This window comes from Eumetopias jubatus, unplaced genomic scaffold (genome assembly GCF_037043125.1).
Source record: "Eumetopias jubatus isolate StellerSeaLion01/CBP00866 unplaced genomic scaffold, mEumJub1_p1.0 scaffold_8, whole genome shotgun sequence".
Lineage (NCBI taxonomy): Eukaryota > Metazoa > Chordata > Mammalia > Carnivora > Otariidae > Eumetopias > Eumetopias jubatus.
In genome coordinates, this window is record NW_028274814.1 from 85,175,180 (window position 1) to 85,198,864 (window position 23,685).

General features: G+C 41.2%; 1 protein-coding gene across 1 annotated transcript; it reads right to left on the reverse strand.

The window, feature by feature from the left end:
* Positions 1-2,665: 2,665 nt before the first annotated feature.
* On the reverse strand, positions 2,666-22,963 carry NEMP1 (nuclear envelope integral membrane protein 1). Its single transcript, XM_028110953.2, has 9 exons — positions 22,811-22,963; positions 15,181-15,305; positions 13,735-13,954; positions 11,714-11,786; positions 10,574-10,667; positions 9,988-10,102; positions 9,076-9,301; positions 8,115-8,288; positions 2,666-7,199 (listed from the first exon to the last, which is right to left on the reverse strand). Exons 1-9 carry the CDS (start codon positions 22,932-22,934, stop codon positions 7,022-7,024), a joined length of 1,329 nt encoding a protein of 442 aa, XP_027966754.1. The 5' UTR covers positions 22,935-22,963; the 3' UTR covers positions 2,666-7,021.
* Positions 22,964-23,685: the final 722 nt, after the last annotated feature.

The window sequence follows — 23,685 nt, forward strand, 5'->3', positions numbered from 1 at the left end:
TTGTGCCCACCCACTCACTCGTTTTCTGAGGCCTCCTATGTACTCACACAAGAGAAGGGATTCTAAAATGAGATGGTATCCTCAGACCGAGACACAACGGCATCAACATCACAACTGGGGTGACCCACCATCCTAGTTTGTCTGGGACCTAGGGCGAGTCCTCTGAATGTGGGAACTTGAATGCTAAAATTAGGAAGGTTCTGGACACACTGGGATGAATGGGTCACTCTAAATTAATGAGGTACAAATACACATCCAAGTCCGTGGCGATTTCAAGATCTGTCAAAGCATTCCGGGGATGAGAGGAGGCCTGGGGGACTGGGATCTGATCCCAGGCAAAACTCAAGTAACTGGAGCTGACTGGTCTTCCTCCATCATGATTCTGAAATCCCCTTCCTCTTCTCCCCATTAACATTTCTAGTCTGTATAAGGGGCACAAGGGAACTTTGGGGGCAATGGAAAAGCTCTAGATCATGACTGCAGGAGTGGTTACAAAACTATCAATTAACTCTTTTTGTCAAAACTCAGCAAAACTTAAAACAAATTTTATTGTATATAAATGATACTTCAATAGAGCTGGCAAAAAGAAAAGTAAAAAAGAAGAAAGAAGAAACAATTCTAGATCCTTTAGTGCTGATTACTGACAGGGTTGGGAAGGCAGTAATTTTATGAAACTAATTCATATGCAGAAGTCCTCCCAAGGATATTCATTTTTTTAAACTGACAGAGAGAGACACAGCGAGAGAGGGAGCACAAGCAGGGGGAGTGGGAGAGGGAGAAGCAGGCTTCCCGCCAACCAGGGAGCCTGATGTGGGTCTCGATCCCAGGACCCTGGGATCATGACCTGAGCCGAAGGCAGATAGATGCTTAACACTTAATGACAGGTGCCCCAAGTATATTCATTTTTAAAAGATGCTACACAATAAAAACACAGAAGTTTTCAGATATGGTGAAGATGTTTGGTGGTAGAGGATCTTTTTGACTCTCACAAATTATTTGGTGTCAACTAGTAACATTGATCAAATACTTACTGTTTGCCAGGCAACAAGCTAAGTGTTTTACATCCTTGCTATTCAAAGTGAGGTCCATACCCCATATCTGAGTCACCTGGGAGTTTATTAGAAACGCAGAATCTTGGGGCATCTGGGTGGCTCAGTCATTAGGCGTCTGCCTTCGGCTCAGGTCATGATCCCAGGGTCCTGGGATCGAGCCCCACATCGGGCTCCCTGCTCCGCGGGAAGCCTGCTTCTCCCTTTCCCACTCCCCCTGCTTGTGTTCCCTCTCTCGCTGTGTCTCTCTCTGCAAATAAATAAATCCTAAAAAAAAAGAATGCAGAATCTTGGGCCTAAACCCAGACTTATTGTATCAGAAGTCTGAATTTTTTTTTTAAAGGTTTTATTTATTTGAGAGACAGAGAGATCACAAGCAGGAGGAGAGGCAGAGGAAGAGGGAGAAGCAGACTCCCTGCTGAGCAGTGAGCCCGATATGGGGCTGGATCCCAGGACCTGGAGATTGTGACCTGAGCTGAAGGCAGACGCTTAACCATCTGAGCCACCCAGGTGCCCCTAGAAGTCTGCATTTTAACAAGCTTCCCAGATGATTCCTACGCATGTTCAAGTTTGAGAAGAACTTCTTCACACTTAATCTTTTTTTGTCCTTACTAAAACCCTATGATGTTTCATACCTAGCAATGCTTTTTTATTAATTCAATGATTAATAATCACCTCCATCTCTTTATTTACCTAGTATAGTTACAGAAGGGAGAGGAGAAAAGATGCCATTAGTGTGCATTCATCTACATAAATTTACATATGATCTCCTCCTGATTCTTCCTATTTCACAGACTGTATGAAAAATGGACAATAGATTTCCATGTAGTCTAAATAACTGAGAAGAGAGGACACAGGCAGAGAATTAATGCAAATGCTGTAACGGATCCCCAGAGCAAAGGAAATAGCTAAAACATAAAAGAAAATGGAAGGTACCAGACTCCTCCTGCAGAAACCGGACCTACACATAATTGAAGTTTTTATTCCATGGCCCCTAATACTCACTACAGCCCCGCCCCCTCTCTCCGAACACAAAGCTCTTGGCAGACATCCCACAGCTGGATCCACAGGTCTTCCCCTCACCCCAGTGGAGAAACAAAAGATATTTTTTAGAAAGGAAGAAGTAGGGGCGACTGGGGTTGCTTAGTCAGTTGAGTGTCCGACTCTTGGTTTCGGCTCAAGTCATGATCTCAGGATTGTGAGATCGAGCCCCGAGTGGGGCTGTGCACTCAGCGGAGAATCTGCTGGAGATTCTCCCTCTCCCTATGCTCCTCCCCACTGCTCATGCTTTCTCTCTCTCTCTCTAATAAAAATAAATAAATAAAAAAGAAGAACTAAAGCACAATCGGAGTAGCTCCCTGGACTAGGAACAGCCTATACGTTTTTTCCCTGTGAGACAGCAGGGTCGTACAACCTGTGACTCCTGCAAGAATACCCCTTCAAGATCCAGCATTTCATCCAGTCCAAGGATGGAAGTAGACCAAGGCAGACCCAGGGTGGGGAGTGGTGGTTAAGAAAAAAAGGAAAATAGATGGCATGCAACACCATCTCATCAGAAAGATGAAACTTAGAAGCTAATTGCCTCAAGAGATCCAAATAAGAAAAGTACACGTTCATTAAGAGAGACCACTATATAGTCTATAAACCTTTATTAAAATTGGGATTACTTACAAACTTGTACAATAAAAATGAAAAAATATATAATAAGACATTGTTATTTTTTTACAGAAAAGAGCGAAAATGAGACCCATGGCAAAGAGCGATCCCTGATTGTTTTGTTCCTTTCAAACATTTGTGAACATTTATTTTAAATATAAATGACAAATCTTTTAAAACAACACTAAGGCATTACCCACAGGCTAAAACTTACCCAGGAATTCCTTAGCCCTGCTATTTCACCATCAATTCCACAAATATGGGAAACTGAGGCAATGGCAGGCTGTACAGTTTTAATACTCACATTATGAGCTATCTAGTATACTAACGTGATGCGAATGCCACCCATACTGTAGTAAAGTTCAGAGAAGATGATTCACCATTTTCAAGTTACTGTCAAGAGTGTGAAGAGGAAGATGACACACACTGGCAGGGGATGGGGAGCCCAAAGTCCCAAATCTGGGGGAGGCTGTGTGTGTGCCATTCCCACTCCCCACTAAAGCTGTGTATTGATGTGGACATGAATCTGCTTTGTTTATTCCTAGCAGGCACTGGCTCCCATCACATAAGGCACCAAACACCCTTTTCAAGGTAGTAACCATCTAGAATCCAACTCAGCAGCAACTAGGTCCATAAGCTAAGTTACCAAGAGATACCACTGGATCACCATAACTGCATAGGTTTCCCTAAACATAATAATCAATTTCTGCTACATCAAAACATAAACAAGGTACATTTGCCTTGTGCAAATGGCTATTTTATATGTTTATTACTTGGCTTCAGTGTCTATGTAACATGAAGGCATAATAAATCTGTCAAACGGTCCTCTCCTTGGTTGAGATAAAGTTCTTGGCATTTCAATATAGATTATTATCTCATATGTCAGACCTGAGTCCAAAGGAATACTAGAAGGACATTTAATTTCCTTTCCTCCTACTTCAACTTTCACTATTCAATTCAGAGAAAAGTTATGAGTAAACAGCTAAGAACCATTTTTATGCAGGCATCCATCTGAGCCCATCTTTTTTTCTGGAACAAAAAGATTGAGGGCAATTGCATAATCCATTTCCAAGCTTTTTATGGATATCAGGGACAGGGAGGACTATCTGGCCTATTTGGGTCCTTTCATTCATCTCTAACGTATATGCCAGGTGGGAATTGGGTTGAAGGGAACACAGTAACACAATCAGTGAAGAGGGCTAGGCCTTGAATGGGATGTATCAGCACAAAATAGAACACTGGGACCCAAAGACTATGATTAGCAACCCCTCCCCTTTGTAACAGACATAAAAGGCTTGAATCTGGGAGGAGAAAATAAACTAGTTTTGGTGGGATGAAGTGGCTGATAGACTTTCCTATTAGAAGACATCCAAGTTGCTAAACTGTCCTTATTTTTGGTGATCGGTTCCATTGGTCTCGTGAAAGCAATCTGAGTGGGAAAGTGGAGGGGAAATGTTTTAGGCCAGCTGGCTCTCATATTCCCATTAATGGCAGTCATGCTCTACATAACTTAGACCAGTTAGAGGTTAGAGGTGATAGATTTCCAATGCTGAAGAGACCCTGCACCCTAGGGCCAATTTATAGTTTGATATTTGGGAGCAAGACGCTGACATGGCAGCAGACGTGGCTCCGATGTCCAGCTCACTCCATGGTTATCCCCTCAATCCTTTCTGATGAGATCAGTGAGAGAGATGAGACTATGCTGAATCGCGAGAGCCGTAACTGCCAGAGAAAATTAAGTGGGGGCTTCAAGTAGTGACTGAGCCAGCAGACTAAGTGGCCAAGAGGGAGACAAGAGCAGCTGCCAAAGGCGGCTTATGGAGTCAAGCGATTAGTGGGCACATAGAGGCTCTGAAGCATCTGGGGCAGGGCCACACAGGCAGGCAGAGCAAGGACACACAGCACACCAAAGGCACCCTCGTCCTTCCCAGTCTCAGAGACGCTGTCACGCTGCAGGACCCATGGTCACCTCCACTGCCTACAGCTCAGGTCTCCAACTACAGACATGGAGTAATAAACAGAGTTTGATCTTACTCGCCCCAAGTTCAAACACAGTAAAAAAAAAAAAAAAGTGGTCTGGAGGTGGAAACGAGATTTCACAAGGAGTTTAACAAAACAAAAAAAGAGGAGACTCTCTCCCTGCTTCACAGTGCTTTCTCACCGAGATAAAGATAAGAGGCAGGGCAGGGAAAGTCACCTGGAGGCAAGCCACCACCTCCCAAATGAGCTTCCTGGGGGAAGGCACCAAAGTCTCCGGGTAATCCTGAGACCACTCATACAGATGAATTATTTTTTCAAATTAACTGCTCCTCAAATATGCTAGATCTTGATTTCTATAAATAAAGCAAAAAAATAATATATTCCAGAGGTCCTAACAGTTCTCTGCAGAGGGATAAAATGTGACTATGTACATAATTTACAAAGGCATAAAGGTTTCCCAATATAAAGCTCCTTTGCCCTGCAACTTTAACCCACAGCATCTGACCAAATACTGCTTTTTCATTTTCTACTGTATGTGTATTTGCTGCCAACTGAGGTAGTTGTCACTTTTAGACAGTTTAAAGTGGTGGAAAACACTGGTGGTAATAATCAACTGGCCACCTGGAGGGGAGTCTCAGAGCTGACATTATGGAAGTTGGCAATGAGCCCAGGGCCTTTCAAGATTATCTGCTAAGTGGCTGCTCTGAAGGAGTCATTACGGTTTTTTAAAAAAAATCATCTGCCGTCTCCATGATCACGGTACACCAGTGAGCCTGACGCTGTGCTCCGGCCATCAGTGCCTATATTCCTGGCTAGAGTCATTATAGCCTCTTCCAAGGTACGGGGGTGAAGATCACCAAGACAGAACGAAGCAAATGACAGAGACTTGGGAATTTGCTCCCTCATAAATGACACTGCTGGTTTATAAGGGTACTTTTCAATGGCAAAAGAATCTGGAACTAATGCCACTGTAATAAAAGACAGCATGAATCTCTGGTCAGAAATGGAACTGCAAATAAGTGTACTAAATGCACGGAAAACTGTGATCCTGAGAGGTGAATGAACACCCCGAGGCATGAAGATGACCTGGAGGTCTATTTCGTGGCAATGCGGGCTGTGGCCACTACATAGCTACAGTTTTATGTTGTATCAAGGAAAGGTCCCAGATAGTCTCAGGGCTTACAAAGTAGCCAGATTGGGGCAGGGGAGGGGGGGAGTACAGGTGGTAAGGAGAGGCTGAAAAGAACAGGTAGAATGGGTAGACAAAGGAAGAGAAAGAAAAAGGAGAGAGGTTCTTGATTCCACAGCAACTCAAAGATATGTGTCCCACTGACAGGAAAAATGGAGGATATGTAAAAAGCATTCAAATTCTCTAAAAAATGATCACTTCTCCCAACTTGCAGGAATAATGCTACAAACAAAGGGGAAGAGAACATAAGAAATGAAACAAACTCTAAATTGTACATACTTCACAGCTGAGGAAATAGACACTTCCTAAAAGGGCAAAAGGGGGCGAGGAGGAATGGGAAGGGAAGAATGCAAATGTCTCCTTAAGATAGAATTAAAAGTTGGATATAATAAAAAGCCTGACAGACCTTCATTACAGAAGGGTTCACAGGCATGTTCCTAAAAGCAAGCAAGACTTAGACAAACGTGTGAGAACTAATTCAAAGCCCAACACAATAATTCTGGGGCTTTAATGGATAATCCATATGAATAAACACGTAGGGACCTATGGGCTTGTCAATCTGGAGCACTTGCTGGTTCTGGAACATGAATTTGTTATATTTAAAAAAATATATTTGTTTAAAAAACAAGACAAATAAAAATCTATTTTCCTCTTAAAACAGCTAAAACAAGGATTATTCTAAAGTCACTGAAAGAAAAGCAGAAGTGAAGGAGGCTCAGATTTGTGTATTTCTCTCTGGAAGATGCAGCCTAGGGTCCGAAAGAGTTACTGCACATGTAACAGTTCTCACTTTTGATGCCAGCTATGGTGGCAGAAATACCACCACCGAGTCAATCTTTAAGAGGAGCTAGAACACTGTGCTAGCTGTGGCTATCCGGTTTTTTGTTTTTGAAACATAGGTGGGCCAACAACCCATGGGGAAGCATTGAAAGCATTCACGACTTCACCCATTCTCCCTCAAGGATCCCACAGAGACCATCAAGACCATTTCCAGAGGGAGGCCTACTCAGGCCTCTAATTTCAGTGGGAGAATTTCTGCACTATCTCACCCTGTTTCAAGGAGTTGAGAAGCAATGGTGCACACATGCAACATGGACCATTGAGGTACCAAGCCAGTCCATATAAAAATGACTGACCACCACCTAAGTCAGGAGGTGATTTGTTGTGTGATAGCAGGATACCGAGAATCTGAGTCCTCCTCTTCAGTGGATGTTTCCTCATAGATTTCATCCTCGGTAATGATGCTCCCTAATCCATATTCCTGCTCATGGACAGAAACCTCATTTGGTGTGAGGTGAGAAGAACCTTCCACAAAGTCAGCAAATCTGGAAAAGAGAAAATGATACTCATTAAGAACCTGCCTTCTGTCCTTTCTGGTTTCCTTTCAAAATAAGAACAAAGTGAAACCCTCGATACACTCACAGCTCAAATTTTACAGAGTCGGCCTTACTCCGGCAGGGAAGCAGACTAAAAGCAAGAAATAAAGAAAAGAGGAAAGCTGGGGTCAAAGGCCAACATCCCCTGAAATCCTATCCTGCTTAATAAGCACTAGCCTATCCTTTTAGTGAGGAAAGTACTAAGGTTCCTTTAGTCATCTGTAATCCTGATAAGAGAAGATTATGGAGCATTACACATTTATTCATGTTTATAGCCCTATAAATTTTATGCCATCAGGATTCCAAATTGAAGCTTCACATACTCATTGGTACAGTTGCTCCCAAATAAAAAGGGAACACCGCCCCCAACCCCACAAAAAAAAAAAAACCACTCAGAGAGCAATGTAAAACTATCACAGGGGAAACAGTATGGTACTGGAGTCTTCTCTCAATGCTACAATCAAATCTAGAGTAGATGGTTCCTTGAGGATATGCTTAACATGTATCTTTTGTATGATATATGTATCTTTTTCTCAACTACTCCTACATGAACAGGAAAACAAAGCCATGAATACAAAATGTTTTTTTTTTTAAAGATTTATTTATTTATTTGAGAGAGCGAGAATACATGAGAGGGGGGAGGGTCAGAGGGAGAAGCAGGCTCCTCGCTGAGCAGGGAGCCCGACGCGGGACTCAATCCCGGGACTCCAGGATCATGACCTGAGCCAAAGGCAGTCGCTTAACCAACTGAGCCACCCAGGCGCCCCCATGAATACAAAATGTTTATCTAGAAGTATGATCTCTGTTAAAACTCAAGGTCGCAATACCCTGATAGATGCCTGGCATAGCTGGCCAAGAGTTTACCTCTTTGGAGACTGGATTCGAGAAACAGTCTTCCAAGCAGAGCAGTCTGGACTGTTACAATATTCTCGAAGCTCCTCTAAAGCCTTTCGGGTCTCCACTTCTCCTTGTATCCGATATTCTTCTTCTGTCAGGAGACGAGGGGGGACAGTCTTTTCTGTTGCCTTACACATCTTTCTGTGCTCACCAAAATAACATCATGAATCATTAATCAGTAATTTCTATCCAGCCTGCCCTCTAGCTTCCTTCAGTGAGCCAAGTATACAGCAGAGAGCCTCGACATTAAGAGTCATCATCCCCACCTTTCTTTTATAGACATCTTTACTTATAATATACTCCTGACGTGTTAGACTAGGAATGACAATCAATAGTATTCACTAATGCGAATAAATTCACTTATTTTCCAATAAATGACAGACAAGATATTTGGAAAGTGGAAAAATGACAAGAAAATGATGGTATAAGATTGTGGTCCATTAACTTGAGATTCCCCAAACTGAAGGCATCACCTTGACTATGTATAATAGAACCACCACTGACAACCTCAGAATCTATGACTGTTCCATGTTCCTATACAAGATGATAACACGCTGTGAGCTACATCTTAAGACTAGAACTCCCAGAACAATCTGAGAGCCAATATGAAATAATCTGGAACCAGGTGACCCAGAGGCATGTGGTATAAAAGTGGTATACTTTGCACCACCTAGTGGTAACAGGAACACATGACACTTTACTGGATGCTTTTATTTTATATGAAATGACTAGAATAAAATTATAAAAATGCCTTTAGAGAGTCTAAAAAGAAAGACCTGGAAGGAACAAAAGCAGAAGCTATATAATACGATCAATTTCCATGAACAAAGAGGCTCCCGGGTCAACACCTCTGGACCCTTTTGCCGCAACAGATTATAGCATCCCAAATGGTGTGTTTCAATACAAAGTTATATTGCGTTTCGGTCACCTGTAGGTGATGTACAGCCACTGAATAGGGTACTCCAGGTTCTTAGTACACAGGGCAATGATGATAATGGCAAGGGCAATATGTGGTATCTGGATACCAGAATACATGAAAAATAGGCCCATCAGCTGCAAGGTCCAGGTCAGCAGGTTGATACTTCGTTCATTCTCCAAAGGCCCGTACTTGTAACAGACTGCAAAACTCATGAATCCAACTGTGAGGACATAGCCTAAGAGAAGAGTTATCAGAAAACATTCTTTTTCATCTATAACTGGTAAAAATAATTTGTGCGGGGAGCAGCAGTGCATTCACTATATGGCACCCAATGAACTAGGAAAATGGGTAAGATCTTTACCCAGTTATTCACAATTTTTTCATTAATCAAATATATTTATCTCTTTAAGTTTCTATCCTTTGTTGTTTCCAAATTTATCTGTTTTAAATGGAGGATTAAAGCTACATGTTGAACAATGCTAGAATATTCTGTTTAAAAAAGCCTAATATATGAAAATCCAGATTAATCACCTCTCAAAAGGTAGATTAAGGATTAGCAACTGTATAACCAAAGGATCTTCACTTTATAGAAAAATTCACTGCAGACTCCTTTGCTTAAGGTCTTCAAGTGTATTTAAAATATGATTATATTAATAAAGTCAATTTATAACTTTTCAGAAAGATGCCTATTGTGTAAAGAAAAGTGTACTTATAAACACCAACCAATTAAAGTCTTCTCCCTGGCAGCACCATTTTCATTTAATGTGACAACTGTACAGGGTTAGAAATAAAGTAAGAACTATGACTCTTACAGATTAATAAAATGGCATGGACTGTAAGCAGGCAACATCTTTTCAGCATCAAATGAACTAAAACAACCTATAAACATATAAAAAGGAAAGCAAAACCGACAACACTTACTTAAAAGATACTGCCAGTAACACCTCCAGATCTCTTGTAAATTTTTTAAAACTAGCTGAATGAGGTACAGAGAAAAGGACCAGCCTCCCACCAGGATGACGTAAATGGGACTTTTCTAAGACAGAGTAGAAGTGAAAACAAAAAGTTACAACAGGCTTTCCATACATAAAAGCAGCAAAATGGAACTATGATTTTAAAAAAATTCAACCTACTATAAAAATGCACAAAAACCACATCCCTTAAGAAGACATCCTATATATTTAAAATGGTATAGTGTGCAAAGACCACTGGGAAAATGAGGTGCTAAATAACTTAAAAGCCTGACTATGTAATCAGCAAGCAGGAAGGAGACTTTAATTTCCCCACTGTGCATAGGATTTTAAATAAAGAGGAGGAGTTTGTATGTAATCAGGCTCCAAGTTTCATCATGGAAAGTACCTTTCTGAATCAAGGAAAAAGTCAATGAAAAAGGACATTGACTTATCAGCCACCAATGCAAATTTTCAGTGCTGTAAGATTATCCAAGAAAACAGTCCCTCAACTATCCAAGCTCCTCCTGACTGCAGATGAGGATTCTGCTACTTACCTTGGGCATAAACTTGGACAGTATGAAAATGACGATTAGTAGAGAGGCCGCAATTCCCACACTCATCCCAGTGGAATAGTAGAAGATTTGGCTTCTGCAGAGAGAAACGTTACTTCATGACTATGTGTGTAGTCTTCATACATGGCATTGTTCGAACAACTATCGCAGCCGAAAGACAGAAAAGGGTATCAGATTAGAGCAGGTATATATGTCTAAGTCTTGAGGTCTGAACACTGATGGGACTGGTACAATGTAATTGCTGCTGGCTTATGAGGACTGGTATCAGTGAGGCCCCTCAAATATATGCCGGCAATAAACCTCTGCTTAGTTTCACAATCCCAACCCAGTTTTTAAGGAGAATCTTTCCTCTGAGGAATTGCCCAGCTTTGCTGGGGAAAAGGAAGGTGCAAGGACACTGCCTGAGTGGACACTGGAAACTGGAACTAAACTGATTACCCAGAAAGATAAACCAGATGCAGGGCCCAGAATAGGGAGCTCCTGCTCCACACTCTTCCTGCCAGGCATTCCTCCCTCATTGTGAGTTTCTCTGGGGATCCCCAAAATAAGGAACAGCTTCTACCAATTTCACTCCAGCCCAACTTCAAATTCCAATGGGTAGCTTTCATTCATTATTCCACAAATATTCTTTTTACTTGTGTACAGAGTTAAGGTTGATTCTAGCTTGTTCAATGTTTGTTTAGTTATCTATGTTTTCTTCTTATTTGTACATGTCAGTTTCACCTAGCTTAGCTAGGAGGTTCCTAAAAACAGGAAATGAATAAGTGGTTGGTGTTTGTTCTTTTACCCCTGAATGGCATGAAATTCACCAACACATGGCCCTGTAAAAATGAGGACTTAACATGTTATTTCGAATGGTGGAAAGGGTGGTGATGTACTGGCTAAATCCCATCACATGATGGCTCAACTTAATAGGAGAATTTCATTCTTGCCAATCTTGTTCAATTTAAGAAAAAAGCAAAAATTGTAACATGTATTAAAGTATTTAAAATTTTTTTCCAAGCAGGCAATGGCCTAGCCATAAAGCTCGTGGAAAAGGGAAGGGCAGCACTTTCTCTATGATAAAAGCCAACCAGGGTAGGTCTAAGCCTTGTCATTCTGCACTCCAGCCTTGGAACCTACCTGCTCAGCAAATCTCCACAAAAAAATAGCATAAGCCCAAGGAGGAAAATGAAGAAGAGTTTGGGGTCAAATCCTGAAACAAATAAAGACTTCTGTTTGATAGGGAAAACAAACAGTATAAAGCATTATAGAATAAAAGACAATGCTGGCATTACTGGTCAGCTAATAAAATACAACTGACCCTTGAACAAGATGGGTTTGAATTTGCACGGGCCACTTATACACAGACGTTTTCTGACAAATACATCAGAGTACTGTAAATGTATTTTCCTTTCCTATGGTTTTTTTAGCAACATTCTCTTTTCTCTAGCTTACTTCATAGTAAGAATACAGCACATAATAATGTATAACATACAAAATATGTTAATCGACTGTGTATGTTATCAGTAAGTCTTCCGGACAACAGCAGGCTATTAATAATGAAATTTTGGGGAGTCAAAGTTATATGCAGATTGGGGCGCCTGGGTGGCTCAGTCATTAAGTGTCTGCCTTTGGCTCGGGTCATGATCCCAGGGTCCTGGGACCGAGCCCCGCATCGGGCTCCCTGCTCTGCAGGAAGCCTGCTTCTCCCTCTCCTGCTCCCTCTGCTTGTGTTCCCTCTCTCGTTGTGTCTCTGTCAAATAAATAAATAAAATCTTTAAAAAAAAAAAAAACTTATACGCAGATCTTCCACTGAGGGGAGGGGTAAGTCTGCCAGCACCTCAACCCCCGTACTATTCAAGGGTTAACTATAAACGCAAACAACCTACCTAAACAGCATTGTAATTTCCGCACAAAGCCTGGGAACCCTTCCAAACAGAAAATATAATTAGGTCTCTGTCTAACCTGTACTTTTCTGGAGATCTTATTTTTATTTTGGTTACTATGCTAAGGCTAAAAGAAACTAGGCTTTGCTTTGGATGAGAGCCAAGCATAATGCCATCAGCACTTCATGCAATCGCCCACAAGGGGTCTCTACCACTCCGGCTTTCCCGCAAAAGTCACTCACAGGTTCCGATTCAGCAGATTTGCCTAGAACTTTGGGTCTGGGCCCTCTGTTGTTCTCTAACTGGCTGCTTTTCTTGCCCAACACCACCACCTACTTCCTTCTGCTACACAAGCACTGTGTTGGAAAAGCCTACACTCAAACACATCTCACCCAGGACCAGGGGGCCCAAGTAGAGGCCCCTCAGTGGCATACCAGACACTCCCACAGCATTCACATTCAAGAGCTCTGAGTTTAGGGGAGGTCCACAAACAGAATAGGAGCAAGAAGAATTAGTACATGTACAAGGAGCACCAAAAAAAAAAAAAAGTCAAATTCTATACAACCAAAAAGACTTGAGGAACCATAAGACAGTTAGAAGGGCACAACCTATTTTGTAGCAAAACCCAGGAATGTCTCTGCTATTCACAACATCCCAGAACCCTAGGCAGGAACCAAGGAGAGACCAAAGGTCAGAGAGTTCAACAGGATATCGATCCCAGTCCTCTGTGAAACTTTGTCAAACATATTCGGAAAAGGGAAGACTCCCAGTGTCCCTGAATAAGCCTTAAACTGCAGTGATTTTCATAGTTACTTCTGGTTCCACAAATCTTCTTTACTTGTGAAGTATTAAGATTCAGTTCCACTTTTCTTCAGTTTGTATTATTTAACCACTCAGGTCTTCAAATGTAGGTCTATATATTCAGGACATCTAACTTTGTCTAGAAATGCCCAGAGGGCAGGAATACACGTGTCTTACCCTAAAGAACACTAGGCGTATCAGCTCAGGGCCTGGAAGTATGAGGACACAGTCTTCACAGATCGATGTAAGGAGGTACTCCGAATGACCTAAGGTGAAGTCTCCACTCTAGGCCTAAAGGGTTGCATGTGGGAGAGAGACTCTCTTAACTGTTTGGAGCAGTGGTGTACTCTGGCTATAATCAGAACCAGAAGGGAGTTTTCTTGGGCTAACTTCTCTGTACCACTAATTACACTCTCAAAAGCTCAGTCCCTCTTCACAAGAGAATCCACCAGAAAAACAGAGGTTAAGACTTACTCCGGGTCACAATGATATCGTACTGGGTGTCTTCCTCTATAATCTCAACTTTGAGGCAGGTTTTTGTGCTGTATAGACCCACGTTAACATAGGTGTCATTCAATTTCTCTTTTAAAAAGGAGGAAAAAAAGTTCCAGATACTAAACTGCTCTAACTCCTTCAGTTTCTCTTCATTCTCCACCTGGGTGACTCGTACCAGTTTGGAACTATTTACTCGGATCTGTAACACAAGTAAAATCAGGATGAGAAAGAAGTAGGAATTTTAAATTTTCATAAATACGGTTTTAAAAAACCGGGAGACTAGCTAAATAAGCAATAGTGCCAGTTTTCCACAAGGCTTATAAGAAATATAGAGATGCAACGGCTCAAACATAATTGGGCAAATAACACTGTACATAGTACACAGAGGCAGCTGTTAAAATGTCTTGTTGTTAACATGATCTGAATCTGCTATTAAGCCAGAACAACACAGGGGGGAGAAAACACTTCCAAGGTGAAAGAGTTATCACTGTAGCTATTTATGACAGATCATACAAAATAAGGCTCTAGAATATTAAGAAAATTGCCAGGCAGAAATAGCCCCAGAAAACTGAAAATGTTTCCCATAATGACAGGCTGAGAAGTTCAACCCTTTGTCACAATCACTGATTACGGGTAAATGTTGGTTATAATGTGTCTCAGATGGAACATGATCTTTATATCAGACAATAAAAAAAAGAAAATTAAAACCCACAAGCCCACCCTTACGTTTTTGATGTGAACAACAAATGCTCTTATCAGTAACTATGTCTACAGCAGGCGCAGCATTTCCAAAAGGACTCATTTTGTTCATTATTACAGCCAGACATCCTCACTTGCCATGTGGCTTAATAGTGTTGTGAAATAAATGAAACCAAAGTCATTTTATCAAGGGAAAACTTCAGGCACAGGGTTTATGAAACATTTCGTGTAGAATCAAAACAGAATAGGAACAGCCAGGCAAAAGAGTTTACATCCTGACAGGAACGCAACAGTTTCCAGGCCAAAGAAGGCATAAGGCCTTTGGCGGGGGGGGGGGGGGGGGGGGGGGGGGGGTTGCGCGTACACGCATGCCTGTGTGTGTGTGTGCGCGCGCGCACGTGCATGCATATATGTGTGTGTGTCCGTGCGTATGTAGAAGGAGAGAGGACAAGAAGGAAGCTTCTTTGGGAAAAAGAGGAAGGAAGGTTACCTCAGGGTCAAGTATTATAAGCTACTTAAGGGAACAGAGACAGAGAGGAAAACTAAGTATAAATGCTTACTGATGAAAACACAATTCAGGATAATCTGAACCCTAACAAGGTTGTTAACAGTTCTTTTTTTTCCCAATTATGTGTGAAGGGGGAAAACGTGTCAAAGTACTCACTAATCACAGACAGACAAGATATTCACAGAAGCTGCCCCAGCCAGGGGCCTCCAAATTATTACCTGTATCCGTGTCCACACATCATGCCACTTTGGGATAAGCATATTTTTATAACAGAACTGTTGCCTGTGATTCGACTTATAAACTTCGGATGCCTGAAGCATGACCACGTTTGCATCAACTCCAGCTTTATGCAAAGAAAGGAAATAAGAATTGAGTATTACAGAACAAGTTAATAACTACCAATTCATTTCATAAAAAATAATTAAACTGACCACTTTTTTGTTTTCTTTTTTTAACTGAAGTATAGTTGACACACAAGGTTACATTAGTATCAGGTGTACAACACAGTGATTCCACAAGTCTATCCCTTATGCTGTGCTCAGCAGTGTAGCCAACACCGGTTACCATGCGGTGCTATTACAATACTGACCACTGACCACTTTCTTAACGTTGGGTTAACATGTCAGTGACTGAGAAAGAAACTGAAATGAGAGAAGAAATAAGGCAGTCTTATTTCTGTCAAATTTAATTATTTAGATATTATAGGCACTAACCCAGAATAAGTAATAATAAAAGTTACTATTAAGTGTTTATTAAGACAGTATGCTGTTTTTTCATTTTAACTCTCCCAACAATGCTATGAGGCAGGCACTCTCATAATCCCTGTTTCACAAATTTAAAACAAACCTGATGTTTAAGAAGGATTAAACAATTTACTCAAAGTCACACAGCTCGTGAATAATTTAACTGAGATTCACACCCAGGTCCTGCTTCCCTTATAAAGGCATAGCTCAAGTAACCCCATCTATTTATTTCCTCTATCCTTTTCCTCAGTAGGATGAACAGACTTGGCACTGTTTCTGTATATACAGGACTTTAAGAAGATACTAACAGATCACAAAGTTGCTTTTTTGCAGCTGTTTTGTTTCAAGTTTTAAGAGCAGTCAACTAATATATGCCCTCCCTTTGATTTTGCCAAGACAGAAGATTCTCCATTCAGAAGTCTGTATTCAATCTCAGCCAACTCAAGGCTTAAAAGTGACCACTCTCTTGTACCTTCCCACCCAAGTTTGCACAAGCTACCTTTTTTACCACAAAACAGTTAAATAACTTTTTCTTTGAGTTCTATATTGTACTTACCAACTTATTAAGTGTACTCTAAGTGGAAATTTGGTTATCACTCTAGTCTAGGTACAAAGATAGGTAGATTTAAACTAAATAAACTAAAAATAAACTAAATAACAGTAAGTAAACTAAATACAACAAAACCCAAAACACAAAAACCTCAACCAAACCTTAAAAAACCAAAGTTACACACATGATAAAGGCAAGGATACTTGCCATTCCAAAATGGCTTTGGTGAAGCTAAGACTAATTTTGAAGTTAATTTCTGCCTTAAACCTAAACATAAGAGCAAAAGCTACAAAACTCTTAGAAGAAAACACAAGTGTGAATCTTCATGACCATGGATTAGGCAATGGTTTCTTAGATATGACACAAAAGCATAAGCAACCAAAGAAAAAACAGATGAATCAGAGTTCATAAGAATTTAAAACTTGTGTTTCAAAGGACCTTATCAAGAAAGTAAACAGACAATGCACAAAATGGGAAAAAATATTTGTAAATCATGTATCTGATAAGGGGCTACTATCCAGAATATATAAAGAACTACAACTCAACCATAAAAAGAGAAATAACCCAATTGTAAAAATAGGCAAAGGATCTTAACAGACATTTCTCCAAAGAAGATACACAAGTAGCCAAGAGACACATGAAAAGATGCTCAACATCATTAGTCATCAGGGAAATACAAATCAAAACCACAATGAAATACCACTTTACATTCATTAGGAAAGCTAAAATCAAAAAGAGGATAATAACAAGAAGTGGCCAGGATATGAGAAACTAGAACCCTCATACAGTGCTGCTGGGGATGTAAATTGGCACAGCCTCTTCGGCAGTTTCTCAAAAAGTTAAACATAGAGTTACCATATGACCCAGCAATTCCACTCCTATGTACATACCCAAGAAAACGAAACACAAGCTCACCCAAAAACTTGTACATGAATGTTCACAACAGCAATATCCACAATAACTAAAAAGTGGAAACAACCCAAATGTCCACCAACTGATGAATCAATGGATAAAACAAAATGTGATATATCCATCTATACAGTGGAATATTGTTCAACTATAAAAAGAAGTACTAATACATACTACAATGCAGATGAACCTTGAAAATATTATTCTGAATGAAAGAAGCCAGACCAAAAAGACCACATATCGAATGATTCCACTTATATGAAATGTCCAGAATAGGCAAATCCAGAGACAGAAAGTAGATTTTAGTGGTTTGCAGGGGCTGGAAGGAGAAGTGAATGGGGAGTGACTGCTAAGATGCATGAGGCTTCATTCTGGAGTGATAAAAATACTCTGAAATTAGTCAATGGTGATGGATGCACAACCTTGTGAATATACTAAAAACACTAAAAACCACTGAAAGGGTGAAATTTTATTATACATTAATTATATCTCAATTCTCAAGAAAATTCAGTCTTAGGGAGCCTGGGTGGCTCAGTTGGTTAAGCATCTGCCTTCAGCTCAGGTCATGATCCCGGGGTTCTGGGATGGGGCCCAGTGTGGGCTCCCTGCTCAGCGGGGAGTCTGCTTGTCCCTCTCCCTCTGCCCCTCCCCCCACTCATGCTCTCTCTGGCGCTCTCTCTCAAATAAATAAATAAAATCTTTAAAAAAAAGAGCAAAAAGAAAAGGAAAGGAAAGGAAATCCAGTCTTCATATTGTAGGGGAAGAAAAAGTTTTCTTTGATCCTCTTAGGGTCCCTGGCTAGGTCTGAAAATTTAAACTGACAAAGATAGATTAACAACACAAAAGCATACATTTATTCAACAAAGTTTTACGTGACACGAAAGCCTTCATAAGGAAATGCAGACCCAAAGAAATAGTTAGACCTATGTCCTTTATGCTACCTTTCATGAAGAGTAGACACTTGCGGAGGAATATGATAGGGTAAAGAGTATATAGTAATGGTAGTAAGCTGAGGGAAACTGAGAAAGGCCTGTTTGCTTGGATTCCTCTCACTGTCCCGTTACCTGCATTTCCTCAGGTATGGGGAGGGAGGACACCTCTCACAGGATTTTATGGTCTGTTTCAGAGAAAAAGCGTGAGGTGGGGAGATGAGAGAGACCTTCCTGTTTCTGCTGTTTTCTTAAACTCCCTCAGCTTACAATATTCAATATGCCAAGATGCTGTATTTTGAGGAGCATGCCCTGAACCCCATCTATCAGCTTCTCACTAGGGTTTAGCCCAGTAGTAATTAGGATTTCCTCCTGACCTTTCATAAAATGAAACCTTTTTAAAAGGTCTCACTAGCAAGCCCACAAATGTACTGATAGAATATCCACTCATAAATATGTTTCAAGGGTTTATTTTCTTGGAGCACCTGGCTGGCTCAGTGGGAAGAGCATTTGAATCTTGATCTCAGGGTTGTGAGTTCAAGTCCCATGTTGGGTATAGAGATTATTTAAATAAATAGAACTTCTTAAAAAAAAAAGTTTATTTACTTCTGGAGAGTATAAGAGAATAAGGTTATGGGCATGCTAAAACTACTATATTGACAAATTCATTGAGGTATGCAAAAACATTGGGAAGTATTAAAAAAAAAAGATGTTGTACAAGAATCTATCACTTCCTTAAAAGAATATCCAATCTGTGTACAAACCCAAAGTAAAAACATACACCTGTCCAATAAAAAACAAAAACAAGAGTCACACTTGGTAACCCCTTCTCTCCCACAGCACCAAGTAATAGAAAACTACACCTTTTTAACCCACTATTATTTTCAAGAAGATGGTAAGATACAAATAATGTCAATAGCACAGGGCATTTGAAAAACTTAATGCCAAGAAAGGCATCGGTGTTTTGAAACTAAATTTAAAATTTTCTGATGCCATTTTCTTAAAGAAATAAAACAACTCTATAATAAGCAACATCTTTTAAAATCTAGTTCTTCGTTTTCCCAAGTTATATAACATTCTAGGGAAAGAATTTTAAGTAAGTAAGTAAGAAATTAAATAAATAAATAAATAAATAAATAAATAAATAAATAAATGTCCTTAATAGCAACCTCCTATGGAAATCAGCACTTTGGCCAGCCACATCTTTGGAAAGTAAGTCACTGAGAGGTAAAATACACCAGTCAAAAGGGATAATCTGTGAAACAATCAACACTCCAGCTCTAGCTTAAACTGTTAGCAACATAGACCTAAACCAAACAACCTTAAACATATACAAGTTGTCAAAATGCCCCCTTAAAATTCTGTGCTTCCTGTAGCATAAGGATATACACCACCTTTCTTCCTCTCCCACCAAAAGTAAGTTAGCCAGCATGTTAAAAAGCAGAATGGATTAAACGTTCAAGAAAACGCCTTCTGAGCCCAAAGATTTTTGTAAAATGCCTTCATGGAATGTAGTGAATCATAACTTGCTTATCACATTTACCCATAAAGCAGTTATTCAAAGGTTAATAGCTTCATACTTGTTTACAGTCATTACAAACTAATCAACAGCACTGGTAACATCTACCGGTAGAATCAATGAAAATGACTCATAATATGTGAGGACAGGACCAGACCCTAAAAAGTCATGAAAAACAACCTTAAATAGCCTCTGTTCATTTCTTTTTTTTTTTAAGATTTTATTTATTTGAGAGCGAGAATGAGAGAGAGACAGAGCATGAGAGGGGGGAGGGTCAGAGGGAGAAGCAGACTCCCCGCTGAGCAGGGAGCCTGATGTGGGACTCAATCCCGGGACTCCAGGATCATGACCTGAGCCGAAGGCAGTCACTTAACCAACTGAGCCACCCAGGCGCCCTGTTCATTTCTTTCAAGAGGTAACTCAGCTCATACTTAAAAGCCTTCTTAAAAAATAGCATCTTAGGGGGGTGCCTGGGTGGCTCAGTCGTTAAGCGTCTGCCTTCGGTTCGGGTCATGATCCCAGGGTCCTGGGATCGAGCCCCACATGAGCCTGCTTCTCCCTCTCCCCTGCCTGCTGCTCCCCCTGCTTCTGCTCTCTCTCTCAAATAAATAAAATCTTTAAAAAAAAATAGCATCTTAAACAGTGCACATAGCAAAGGATCATTCAGTGGGATGCTGGGACAACTGACTGGTTATTTGGAAAATAAAACCTATCTAGATCCTCACCTTACACCAAGTGCTAACAGTAATTATAGATTAAAAAGTAAAATAATTAAAGAGTAACATAAAAATGATATAAATTCAATTTTTGAGGGCTCTCTAAGCATAAAGCAATGGAAATAACTCTAGAGAATAAAACTAAGTGACTACATAAAAATATAAATCTATTTAAAAAGGTTAAAAGGAAGGTGCCTGGGTGGCTCAGCCAGTTGAACGACTGACTCGTGGTTTTGGCTCAGGGCGTGATTGTGATCTTGTGGTGGTGGGATCAAGCCCTGCTTGGGGCTCACACTCAGTGTGGAGTCTGCTTTGGATTCTTTCTCCCTCCCCTTCTGCCCCTCCCCCCTCGTGCTCTCTCTCTCCCCCCTAAATAAAATCTTTAAAAAATAATAAAAATTAAAAAAAATAAAAAGGTAAAAAGGAACTGCACTTATTGTGAGCATTGTGTAATATATTAGTCAATTACTATGTTCTATTCCTGAAAATAATAACATTGTATGTCAACTATACTTCAATAAAAAGAAATAAGGTAAGGGTGCCTGGGTGGCTCAGTCAGTAAAGCGTCTGCCTTCGAGAAAGAGAAAAAAAGTGTCTGCCTTGGGCTCAGGTCATGATCCCAGAGTTCTGGATCAAGCCCGAGTCAGCTCAGCAGCGTCAAATCAGCTCAGTCAGCTGGGTGTCACTGGGGCTCCCTGCTCATTGGAGAGTCTGCAGCTCCCTTTCCCTCTGCCCCTCCCCACACACGTGCTCTCTCTGGCTCTCTCTCTCAAATAAATATTTTTTAAAAAAGGTAAAAAAGGGTAAACAAATTAAAGAAAATTTTTCAATAAATAGATTACAAAAAATATATATCCTTAATGTAGTAAAAAGTTCATACAAATTGATTTTTCCGACTGAGCCACCCAGGCGCCCCCAAATTGATTTTTAAAGTACATAAAAATTCCAGGGGCATCTGGGTGGCTCAGTTGGTTAAGCATCTATGTTCAGCTCAGGTCATGATCCTGGGGTCCTGGGATCCAGCCCCACTGGGCTCCCTGCTCAGTGGGGAGTCTGCTTCTCCCTCTTCCTCTGCCTGCCGCTTTGCCTACTTGTGCTCCTTCTCTCTCTGTCAAATAAATAAATAAAATCTTTTTAAAAAGAGAGAGAAAAAAACTACCTACCTTTTGAAGTACTGCATTTTATCTTTAGGAACTCTGGCTTTTAGAAAGTTCTTCTCTACTACATGATTGTCTCTTTGTAGCTGCCACCCACAAGATCTACCAGGTCACACAGAATATCATCCCAAGTTTACCCTTCTCCAAGCTAAGAAACCCCTGTTCCTCTCATAAAAGAAACTTCAAGTGTCTGCTGATTGGGCACTGACCAGGTAGAGACATTTTTGCATATATTTTCTCTTTCATCCCCACAATCGACTACCCCATTTTAGAGGTTAACCAACCATCTGGCCCAAGTTCATTCAGATCATAAGTAGCCCTTCAATATTACTCTGAAAAAGTGCCTTCTTGATATCTACTACCTCCCCCCACACACAAAAAAAAAATATTGCAGGAGGACGCTACACTTTGGAACTAGCTCTATGGCTCCTGAGACAACCTTAAAGCTGCAGCTAAGGATAATCTTAAGTGACAGCATGAGATAGGCAGCAAAGGATGGGGGAGGTGAGAGCATACTGTGTTTCCAAGATATGATTATCCTTAACTCCATGTTTCAAACTGTCTCCAGTGGAACTTGGAAACCTCACTTATTTTTCTCTTGTGCGTTTGATAAGAGGGTAGGAGGTTTTTTAGAAACATTCTAGGTTTTATGAGTTAGAGCGTTAAAGGGAAACAGTTTCGTTTCAGTCCAAAGCCAATTATCCAGCAATAGGTAGACAGCAGTTTGCTTGAGAAATGAATAAATTTCCGAAAGAAACCTATCTGATACTGAACGGTGTTTTTTGGTGGTGGTGGTGGTTTGTTTGTTTGTTTGTTTTGGAAACGAGTTTTAATGGCGCCAGGATCTTACAAGGACAGAAAACATTAGATAGAAATCACTCCATTTCAGTGAATTAAAATGATCCGTTCAGCCACACCTGTACCCTGAGTCTGGACAGAGCATACGCTCAGAAGGCGTTGATAATTTGCTCAATGAATGTGATGCCCCCATTCCCGTTGCAACTCTGCCTGCCAGCAATGGTACTCGGGTCCCCTCACTTTTAAGCAGGAAAACCGGGGAGGCCCACGCAGCGCGACGCAGCCCCCAGGACCGCATCTCACCCAGTCCAGGCCTCCCTTCCAGTCTCTGCCAAAAGACTCCAGGCTCCTCCCCACTCTAGTAGTTCCCCGAGGCCGCCCCAGGGCCTTAACCCCTCAGTGCCGACGACGAAGCTGCTTTTTCCGCACCACGTCCGCACCCCACCGCAGTAAAACGGTCCGCACCCTGGAGACACTCCCCACTTTTCTAAATATAACCCCCTCCGCACCCGCTGCCCCGGCGGTACCTGAGCCGCAGGCCAAGCAGCCGGAGAGGATCAGGAGCAGCCGCACTACCCCGCCGCCCCCACGCCCTCCAGCCCCCCAGCCCCAGGGCCCGACACCAACTGCCGGTGAGACCGCCACTTTCATTCCTCCCGCCGTGGTCGCCTCACGCCGCCTCCTCTTCACGTGCCTCTCCCCAGCAACTAACCGGCACAGGCAGGGCCAGCAGCCTATCCACTGCAAGACCTGCCCCCTACCAACCAATCGGATGGGTGGAGCTTCGAGTACTCAGTCCTTTACGAACTCTATAATCCCGCCTCTTAGCAACTGCTGCGAGGAGGCGGGAAAAGCAGCTTCCAGCCTATGAGAAAACGAACCCTCCACCTTAGCAATGGCGACAGGAAGATCCCACCCCTTAACAACATGCTTCCGTCTCCAGTTTATTTACAACTGGTGAGATTGATGGTAAGCTTAGCCAATAGAAAATCAGAATGGGTGAGGCCTCCTTGACCAAATTTGATTATTTCCATCGAAATTGTCTGAAGTTTCTTCTGTTCTCTTTCCTTTTTACCACGATCTTCTTGTTATGGGAGACTTACCCTTGAGACCTCTTTATAAGGAGTCCCTGACGGGAAAATTTTTCTTAAGACGTGTCCTCCAAAGTCCTATATGATTTAAAACAAATCACACACAAAAAATTGTGTATTTTATGGGAATAAACGTTAGCATTTAAAAATGTAGGCCTAGGGTGGTGCCTGGCTGGTTCCGCACCTCTTGATTTCGGGGTCGTAATTTCGAGCCCCACATTAGGTGTAGTGATTACTAAAAAAATAATAAATTTTTAAAAATAAAATAAAAATGTAGGCATAGGGTTTTGGGGGGTAATTTTTTATTTTAT